This window comes from Cucumis melo, chromosome 6, assembly GCF_025177605.1.
Source record: "Cucumis melo cultivar AY chromosome 6, USDA_Cmelo_AY_1.0, whole genome shotgun sequence".
In the NCBI taxonomy this organism is placed as follows: Eukaryota; Viridiplantae; Streptophyta; class Magnoliopsida; order Cucurbitales; family Cucurbitaceae; genus Cucumis; species Cucumis melo.
The window spans coordinates 35433421-35444655 of NC_066862.1; the positions used below are offsets into that span (position 1 = coordinate 35433421).

Consider the following 11235-nt stretch of genomic DNA (forward strand, 5'->3'; position numbering starts at 1 on the left):
AAAAATAATTTTCTTATTTCTTGACACAAATTATATGTGTAAAAAAAAAATCCCTAATTAGTTTTGTGTTTGCGCCGCCTGCTGCCTTCCGACGTCGTCTCTCTCAATCCAATCACTGCCGTCGTCTCCCTCTACCATCCACCACTCCCAGACCTCAACCGTCGTCTCCCTCCGCCATCCACCACTCCCAACCGTATATATTTACCTTTTATATAATATAGTGCTTCTTTTAACTGCTTACAAAATAATTATTTTGAAATGCAACATCACTATGTATGTACTACATACATAAAATTTCCATATTTCTCTGAAGAAGTAGATAGGACTTTATTCTTGTTCATCTTAAAAAGACAGCAACTGTTCAAGTGGCAGGTCTGAGATACAAGGGAATATAGTTTCTAGGTGTAAGCTTGTTTCCAAATTTACTTATTATATGTCTGATTGCAAGTAACTATTTTGTCTGAGATACAAAGTCTTCAAGTGAGGGAAAAAAGAACTTAATGGAACACAATAAGGGAACCATCAAAGAGATACAACAGAGAGGGGAAAAATCCATACAACAACAAAACACTCCAAAAAACAAATTTCCAAGAGCGAACCTGATTATTCAGCGTGAATAACCAAATCCAACACACAAAAAGAAAAAGAACTTTCCAAGAAGAGAGCCTGATTATTCAGCCTGAATAACCAAACCCAACAGAAGAAAAAAAAACTTTTCAAGAAAGAGCCTCATTATTAAGCCTGAAAAACCAAACCCAACACAAAAAAAAAAAAAAAGCTAAAAGACCAAGATAGAACCACTGAACCCAAACCTGTAGACTACAGACGAACATAAAAATTGATTATCGGTTGAATTTATAAGAAAATGCTCGCATCTCAAGACCACAAGCTGCACTCAAAGCCTATGCATTTGGTAGATGTACAAAAATTCAGTTCTACCGATTGACCTGCCTTTCTTCTTATAAAAAAAAAGTTCCCCTTCTCTTCTAGCAAAAATGACCTGAAAATTGCTCCTAACAGCATTAAGCCACATTTCTTTCCAATGTAAAAAATGTCTCTTCCAAAGATTCATAAATAGGATGTCAAAGATGGAGGAAATAATATAATAAGGATTCTCTAGATGTGATTTTTATGGAAGGAACCAGGTGTACTACTTTCAATCTCCTCTGGGCTGTCCTTGTCAATTAGCTTAAAACATCAAACATATCCTTAAGAGCAATTCACACCTTGACTTCTTTGTATTAAGGCTCCTTTTAGACTACGAAATAAAGATTAATAAGATTACGATGCAGATTAAAGAATATATAAGCTCTTGTTATCAAAATTGCTCCGTGTGGGAAATCTTCACAAAAATAAACCACTCTTGGTCCAGTGAAGGTCTACAACTATCTACCATTATATCCATAGCAATCTCGAGACGCTAAATTGAAATGATAGTTGTAATGTTGAGAATGGACGTTTCTGCAATTTTAAAGCCTATATGAAAGGGCAGCCAAATAGTATTTGCAACAATTCTTGAAAAAATAAATCTAAATAGATGCATTGAATGGTGAGAGACCTAATTTCTTCTTGGCACCTACACTTCAGAAATTTTCCTCATCCGCCCTAGTCAAACTTCCCCATAAAAGAAACTACACAATGTAGATAGTCTCTTTGTAAAAAAGAATCACTAAACAACAATTTCGGTTACAAGGCCAGCAAACAGCAAATGACTCAGAAAAATAGCTCCATATCTAACAGACTATCTGAGATTGTCGATATTCACCATGACTCATAAGTGCTAAATTTCCCATACATTACTTGCAAAATAAAGGATTTGGCCTTCAAAATTTCAACTTCTCAGGATTAAGAGAATAAAGCGTGCCATGAGGGATCTGCTTAGGAGAAAAGCTAAAGAAAAGCCCCTTAAAGATGGGATTGGATGGGAGTTCAAATACAAACATAGAAATCAATTAACGAAGAAAGTATAGCTGAAACGTCTAAAGTTTTTTTTTTTGTTTTGTTTTTTTTTTGTATATCCAACAGAATAAGATGAAATTCAAAATTAATGAAAATAGATTAAATGACAAAAGCCACTTAGCACACATAATGGCAAAGACAAGCATAAAGGAGCTGTATATAACATTAAAACTTACGAGTTGTAATTTGTAATTCTTTGTCGAAGGCCAATTTCTTTTTTATTTTCTACCATTGTAACCGACTTTTTCACTTGTTTTTTTTTCTTTGTTCAATATAAAGTTGTTCGATAATCACTGTTGACAATTTACCAATTTGAAAATTGTTGATAAGTTTTTAAAACAAAATAAAAACATAGTTTGGATTATCCATCTATTTAATATGTTCCTTATATATCGTTCTATCCTTTTTCATTTGCTTATATTTTTATTTCACTGCAAATCTTCTTTTCTTCTAATTTTCCTCTTTTGGTTACTTCAGTGAAGCTGTCTTCTACCATGTATTGGTTCTCCTCGCGTTATCCATTCATTTCTATAGCGCTTCTTTTTGCTGGTTCGTTTTCATCATTCTCTTTTCTCGCATTTGCATTTTTTATGTTAAAATTTAAGTTCTTTGATTTCTATTTTTAGTCCTATGGTGAAATACTCTGATTCTAGGTATTTGTAGACAACATCTTCTTCCCCTAAAGCTTCAACACCATGTCTACAATGGAAACAACAAAACTATATCATAAGAGAAAAAATCACGACTATCATTCATTCAAAGTGCATTTCCATTCCATAGTTGAGTAATGAGAACTAAAGAGAGATAAAAACCAAACTCCTGATGGATTCCCCAAAATAATGCAACCTAATTTCCATAGTTTTGGATTTTCTTTTAGTTTGTAAATAAAAAATTTCATATATGTTTACTACACGATGTTTATCATATACGTTTACTTTTAAATATTGAAAACTGACTTTCTTCTTTATCCTAGCACTTGCAAATGATATAGATAAGAGAGAAGAATGTTGCCACCTTGAGTAGTAATAGTTAGCCTGAGTAATTGATAATTAAGATCTCGTTTTTTTTTCTCTTTTTCATTTGGGTTTTTCTACTCTTTGAGAACTATGCCCTGCGCAATGAGAGTATTTGCATACATGTACTCCATTTAATAACCAGTGAGAAGTTACATTCATATGTAAATAAATAAAATAAAAACAAATAAGTAGAAGATGAAGAACAAACCTGTCAGCAGAATCAAGGTTAGATCTTAACTCCGTTATTTCAATTTCAGCGGCAGAAAGTCGTTGTTGAAAAGCAGCTTCAGTTTCATTTACAGCTTTCACTCTCAATTCAAGACTATGGTCATCCAAAGCAATTCTTAAAACATCAGCCTGAGAGGTAGCTCACTGTTCTCATTCTTTGATCTCCACTAAATCTCTAAAATAAAATTTAAAGCATGATGTGTTTTATCCAAGACTATTGTGTATGCTCTGACTATGTACTTCTGAAACTATCCTTGTCTGGTTACAAAGATCTTGAGATGGATATGGTTTTTATGCTTATCTGGTGTACAAAAGGGTGTAAGTGGTTCAGTTAGCTGTGTTCCTAGCTATAAACTGAAATATTATCGGTTTAAACTTGTATAGTTAACTTAACCATCACTTATTAACCGTATGAACTACGCTAATTTGGGGTTTTTTTTTTCAGTTTTAAATTTACCCATCTACTTCTCTGGGAACTTTCTTTTTATAGTTTCTTATAGTTTCCCAGCATCCAAGGAAACTCTAATTTTCCATCCAAGAGAAAGTAACTGCCAAGATCATGCTCATCAGCTCATGCATTAGACACATTTTTTTTATTTGATGTTATATTGAACTTACCATCTTGGAAACTAATGTGATTGATGCATGCATAGATTACCTTTTTTCTGTATGAAGAATAAGACTATTGAAACTTTTCTAAACTTTGGTGCTTCAGTGTGAACTTTTCATAGTATTCTAAAATGCGTGTTTTATTTTTCCTTTCACTTTTAAAAGTAAGATGGCAATATGTGAAGGTATAATTGCTATCTTTTAACTTCCTTGCGCTTTATAATCTCATTTTATCTTCCATGTCCAGCTCGTGTTGTGGCGTTTCAGCATTATTCTCGCTATTTTCTTGTTACCTACAGTCCATTTGACTCCTTTTATTTACACATGGTACTCGCTATTTTCTGTCATTGAATGCTTATTTTTTAGATTTAAGGTTGTTGAAGCAATTTGAAGCTATTCTTTAACAATATGGCAAATATTAGATACTTTAACTTGAAAAATGGACACTAAAATGAGTTTGGAGGACTTAAGGTTCGCTATTGACTTTATTAGAATCTCGTTTTTTACACTTGCAAGTCTTTGTGTTTTAGGAATAGTTGTTGAAGCGTAGCACATTTGCAACACCATCAAAATTAATTTCTGGTTACCTTCGTGAAGTTGTCTTCCACTGTTTATTGCTTCTCCTCACTCCCTCCTCCATTCGCTTCGTTCTCCATTCATTCCGGTTCGTTCTTTCTCCAGTTCGCTCCCTTCACTCTCTTTTATTCCATTTACAAAATTATTGGCTGAAATTTGAGTTATTTGATTGCTATTTTGGATACTGCTCAAATTATAAACTTAAATATATTTGAAGAAATGGATTTTGACTGTAAAAGAGAACTTGTGGGATTAACGCAGCATTGCCTGCTTGGAATGTTGCAAAATTGACTTGAAATATTTGGCAACGAGAGGATTTTGAGTACAAAGGTGACATAGTTTATGTGAGGATTAAAGCATGCATGAATACCTTTTCTTTTAAAGTAAAATTCTGAATTGCAATGAAATATAATTTTCAAAAGCAGTTACTGGATATAAACTTCAAGACAAGACAAGGCTCCTAGCTCCTGTACAATACTGACCTGGTTCTTTAAAGCTTATTTTAGTGTTCCATCATCACTAGCAACAGTTTTGATGTGACCACATTAGAAACTTAAGTGCAAAATAGCTTACCAACCTGTTCAGCAAATATTTCTCTGCTTTTCATCATTGATAGCTTTCTCATAAATGCATAAATATTTAAGATAAGACTCAGAAGAGGCACCCCTGTATTGTTCGTTTTTGCTTAGTCATACATTGAAGTAGAACAAAATCAATAGCTTTGAGTTTGATTGAGTCAACAAAAAATTGGAACAACACCTGAGAACTTCTACCACATCTTCTTTGACAAGATCCAATGATTATTCATATCATTTTGAACGGTTCATGCACTTCATTTGTGTTTTCTGTGGACCAAAATTATAAATTGAATAGAATAACCTTCTACACTTGTATCCTAACTTTTACTATCAACTATCATCTTTTTAGGGAGCTTTGTCTTGCTCCTATGTACATAAAAACACAATAAACTAATCATCATTAGATACAAAAAAATCATTCAAACATGTTTCCTATCAGAATACCAAGCTATGTCTAATCGCTCGGATTACTAACTAATACTAAGTTTGCTTGGCTAGTTCATTGTCTGCTTCTTAGGCTGCTTGCATTGTGGTTTTAATTTCGTGAACTGTTTGTTTTGTTACTATTAGATTTAGAGGTATTTTTTCTGTTTTGTTACTGTTAGATTGAGAGAGATACTTTATGGTCGTAGGGCCTGGTTGGAGTTTCTTATCTTTTAGTTTTATGGTTTGTAAGACATGAGTATTCTTTAAGGAAGGTTTAAAATATCAAGTTTTATGGTAGCCATTAGGTTAGCTCCATTTTGAAACTCGTTTTCGACACTTGCAAGTCTTTTTGTTTTAGGAATAGTTGTTGAAGCGCATCACATTTTCAACACCGTCAAAATCAATTTCTGGTTACCTCCATGAAGTTGTCTTCCGCTGTTGATTGCTTCTCCTTGCTCCCTCCTTCGTCCGCTTCATTCTCCGTTCATTCCGGTTCGCTCCCTTCACATTTTTTGGCTGAAATTTGAGTTCTTTGATTGCTATTTTGAATCCTATGTTATTTTTTACTGTCCACTGCTGCCATTCCTTGCAAATTTATCATCCAGTTTAGTTTATCAATGCACACTAACGACAAGCATGATTGAGTAAGTAACAAAGCACAAAATGAGAATAGTGTTAAAACTAAGAACTTTAACTTCTAAGTCTATGAACATTGATGATAGAATTATGTCCTTGAAATATAAAGACTTGGAACTTATGGCGCTTGAGAATTGCAATACAAATATATAATGGCAATACACTAACCATTTCTAATGATCCAATCTGAAGCTTGTTGAAGATTGGGTACTTTTTTCAAACACTTCAGCTACCTAACTCATACACCATACCAAGACACAACGGCTAAAGAAAACATCACATTCATCACATTTTCCCATAACTACTTGGACCCTTCAACCTTCCATGACAAAGTATATGATGAAATAATTACTACTAAGAGAGAACAACCTAAGAAAAATCATCCTAGGCATGTTACATGGATAATGCTCAAATTCTAGACCTAAATTAGGTTAGTTGACATGTAAGAGAACCAAGCCATAATTCCAACATATAAAACAAGTCTTGGTCTCCGGCAGATGTTTTTTTCTTGATCTCTCATCTCCTTTCTTTAACTCCATCACTTACCAAACAATGACGAGACAAATACTTCATTTAAAAGATATTGGTCTAAGAAGTAATTGCAAAACACACGGAAAAAGGAGACTGCTTTTAACTTTTAGCATTTTTAATTGTTTCTTGTCATTCCTCTCGTTTGTATTCTTCAATTTTTGTTGTGTGTTTTTTTTTATCATTTTTACTGCTGGAAATGATCTTCTTACCTTAAATACCTGAGAAGTGATGTTCGATGATTGTTTTTTCTTTTCTCTTCGTGGCCAAGAAGAGCGTTGTTTGTCTGTTTCCTTTAAAGAAATGAAGAATGATTGTTGAATTCTCGTTTTGCTGTTGTTTTACACTGTTTCTTGTTATTCTGGTGGCAAATTAGCTAGTCTCGCATCGGCTTAGTAGTTGTTTGTTTTATGTGAATGGTCAGTAAGCTCACCTAAAGCAACGTTGTTTGACAACCGTTATAGTGAAGGTAGATCGTGTAGTTTCTCTTCAAGGCTGTGAAAGTACATGCCTCAAATTATGTTTAATTGTATGGCTGAATAGAGAAACTACAGGAGCAAAATCTCAAAGAAACCATTAAAATAATAAATCTATGGTGCTGCCAATGAAGGGATATATATATACAAATAATAATTGTGCTAAAGGCAGAGTTTCAGCAGAATATTTAATGTGTAAAACACTAATTATAGCAAGAATAATGGGGTATATAATGAACAGTCACAACTCTTAGGTCTGTTTCACAAAATATCTGAAATTTCTGCTGCCTTATAGGAATTTCTGCTACATTTCAAGTTCATCAAAGAGAGCTCTCTGAATTACTGAGATTTGCTTTTCGTTCATTACGGTACATTTTTGTTTTCTTATAATCTTCTCTTCACTGTGAACATTTTTAACCTTCTCTTCCTCTAGACTTCCAGCTTGTTTAGTTTCTTTGGCATTCTCATTGGACTTGGAAGAATCAACAATGTCTGTTTTCTTAATGTCGTTCCTTCCCCTAAAAGATTTTGTATGCTGCTATGAAGAGCTGAGATGACCCATATTCAGCATAGGCCTTTTTGTTTGTAAACATATGTATGGTGCTACCTCCAGCCTAATCATAAATCTAATCAAAACAAGTTTCAAAACTAGGAATTTCCTAAAGTTTTCAATTATGTAATGTTTTTGAATAGGCTCCAATTTTATTTATATTTATCTTTTCTTGTTGAAGCTAGTAAGTCCTGTCATGTCACTAGAATTCACTTGCTTGTTATATTCCTAGTGGATCTGACAACTAATGTTGCTTCTCTCCGTACAGTTGCTTTGGATCATATTAATGGCTTCCTTTGCTACTGTCATCATTCAGTCATTAGCAGTCAATCTAGGGGTTATCACAGGTAAATGACTGCTGCATAACGTTCTTCCTTCCTTTCTTCTTTTTTTTTTGTTTTTTTTTTTTTTTGCTTATCAAAGTTGTGATATTTTCATAGTTTAAACAGTTGTTTGACATTTAGCAGAGAACTATAAAGCTGAGTACCCCAAAGTTCAAGTGATATTTAGACACCTTTTGATCACTTTTTAGGTTCTTTTGAAACGAAGTTTGTTCAACTTACACACCGGGTTGTCATTTTGGGTCTTTAAGTGTTTTTTCCACACTTTTTGAACTTTTGGGTACGTTATGAGTTACGAAATTGCATTTCAGCATTGTTAGGTCATTTTGAAAAGTAATGTGATACTTATAGATGTGTTGAACGCTTTTTTGGTTGGGTAGGTTATGAGTTACGAACTTCAAGTGTTTTTTTAGATGTTTTTAACTTTTTGGTAGGTGATGACTTACAAACTTACACTTATGTTTTGTTAGGTCATTTTGAAAGTTATGCTTATGCACATTGTGAATACTTTGTAGGTTGGTTTAAGACTAAGTTTGTTGAACCTACACACTTGGTTGCCAATTAGGCCAGGAAGTGCTTTTTTTCGACTTCTTTTAACTTTTTGGGAGGTTATGAGTTACGAACTTCAAGTGTTTTTTTTAGATGTTTTTAACTTTTTGGTAGGTGATGACTTACAAACTTACACACTTGGTTGCCAATTAGGCCAGGAAGTGCTTCTTTTCGACTTCTTTTAACTTTTTGGGAGGTTATGAGTTACGAACTAACACTTGACCATTGTTAGGTCATTTGAAAGTTCAAGTGACACTTAGACACGTTTTTAGAACTTTTCAGGTTCGTTTGAACTTATAATGAAGGTGAGAGGAACAATCCATGGAGAAAAAGTTGTTGTGCTCATTGATTGTGGAGCAACACACAATTATGGAGTGATCCTAGGCTACGGTGCTGCTGTTAAGGGAAAGGGTGTGGGAAGAAGTTAAAATCATGCTGAATGACTAGTTTGTTGTGGAAATTTCTCTACACAGGCTTCAGGTTGGTGAGGGAAAGATATCAAAATGGTCTCCCCACAGAAGATCATCTCCTCCTCAACCTCTCTCTCTAGATGGTCTCCCCACTACTCCCCCTCTCCGTCACCTATCTTCTCTTAACGAACTATTTAAACTCTCAGTCACTCCCCACTTACTAGGTGCATGGTTTCTCTAAATTAAGACTAGATTTGGAACTTTGGAGTGTCTTTCTATGTTCTAACATGCTTGTTTTAGACGCAAATTTTTTGTCAGGAATTTGATAGCCATTTGGTTTCTTTTTATTTTCTTTTAGAGGATTTGGCCAGTTTTCTTACTATTTCTTTGCATACAGGTTTGACTAAGTCCTAACTTCTGAGATATATAAACCGTGTAATATCGTCTAATGGACAAATCATGGATGATGGAGAATAGGATGTCCAGGGAGTATGAATTGGGAGTGGAAGCGTTCGTTCAATTTGGTTTTCGTCATGCCAAAGGTTCCAGTACTATCAGGTGTCCATGTTTGAAATGTGGGAACCGTTTGCCGCAAGACGAATCAACAGTCAGATATCATCTATATGCCAATGGGATCGATCAAAGCTATAAGATATGGTTTTGGCATGGCGAATCTTTTACATCAGAGACTTCATGTAATCGACAGGCTTACACGAACGAAGAAACGGTCGACGATGATTTATTTCATGTCATAAATATGGTTCAAAATGTTCGCGATCAGTTTTCTGAAGTACCTAATACGTTTGACAATATGTTCGATGATGCAAAGAAGCCTCTATTTTCTGGTTGTAAAAGATTCACAAAGTTATCAGCATTAGTTAGGCTATACAACCTGAAGGTTAGATTTGGATGAAGTAATGCTAGCTTCTCCGAACTACTGGCAACGATTAGCGAGTTATTGTCTGAAAATAATAAAATGCTGATATCCATGTATGAAGCAAAAAAAACGCTTACTGCGTTGGGCCTTAGTTATCAAAAAATAGATGCATGCCCTAACGATTGCTGCTTGTATAGAAAAGATCTGGCAGACATCAGTAGGTGTCCTAAATGTAACATTTCGAGGTGGAAGACAAGTAAGAACTCAAATGAAGAGATTAAGGGAGTTGCAGCTAAACAGCTGTGGTATTTTCCAATTGTTCTGAGGTTCTTAAGGATGTTCAAGATCTCCGAATATGCAAAGCACTTGTGTTGGCATGCAAATGACAGGAAAGTAGACGGTGTGTTAAGGCATCCAGCTGATACTCCATCTTGGAGGTTGGTAGACCATTTGTGGCCAGATTTTGGGTCCGAACCGAGAAACCTTCGCTTGGGGTTGTCCACAGATGGCATCAATCCATACGGAGATTTATCAACGAAATATAGTTGTTGGCCTGTGATTGCTACAATATACAACCTTCCACCATGGCTATGTATGAGGAGGAAGTATTTGATGTTAACTATGTTAATCTCGGGACCTAAGCAACCAGGATACGACATAAATGTCTACCTAGCACCTTTGATTGATGATCTCAAACTTATGTGGGAAGAAGGTGTTCAGTGTTTTGATGCACATAGAAATGAAAGATTCACCCTGCGAGCTGTCTTACTGTGGACTATCAATGATTTTCCTGCATACGGGAACCTGTGTGGGTGTAGCGTGAAAGGGTATAAGGCTTGTCCAATATGTGGGGAGGAAACTTCTTCTATAAGACTACCACATGGGAAGAAAAATGCATATATGGGACATAGAAAATACTTACCACGTCATCACCCTTATAGGAGACAAAAGAAAGCATTTGATGGTAATCATGAGCATGGGACACCTCCTCTCCCTTTATCAGGCGAGACAATTTATAATAGACTTAAGGATAAGACCTTTCCATGCGGTAAAAGGTCTACTAGGAGGTTGAATGAAGATATTTCGAACGACTACTGGAAGAGGATTTCTGCATTCTATGAGTTAACGTACTGGAAAAAATTACATGTAAGACACTGTCTTGATGTTATGCATATTGAGAAGAATGTATTGATGAATATAATTGGTACACTGCTTGACATACCAGGGAAGAGTAAGGATGGATTGAGTGCTAGACTTGATTTGGTAGAAATGAACATTCGACCCGAATTGGCCCCTATGTCTGATGGAAGTAGAACTTACATACTTGCAGCATGTTATACATTGTCAAGAGAGGAGAAAGTCTCTATTTGCAGAACTTTGTCTGATCTTAAGGCTCCAGAAGGTTATTCGTCGAATTTCAGAAGTTTGGTATCTTTAGAGAACCTAACGCTCTCTGGTCTTAAATCACATGATTGA

The 11235-nt window shown here is 35.0% G+C and overlaps 1 protein-coding gene across 1 annotated transcript; it reads left to right on the top strand.

The window, feature by feature from the left end:
* The first annotated feature begins 9870 nt into the window (after positions 1-9870).
* LOC127149757 (uncharacterized) lies at positions 9871-11235 on the top strand. Its single transcript, XM_051085629.1, has one exon. It carries the CDS (start codon positions 9871-9873, stop codon positions 11233-11235), a length of 1365 nt encoding a protein of 454 aa, XP_050941586.1.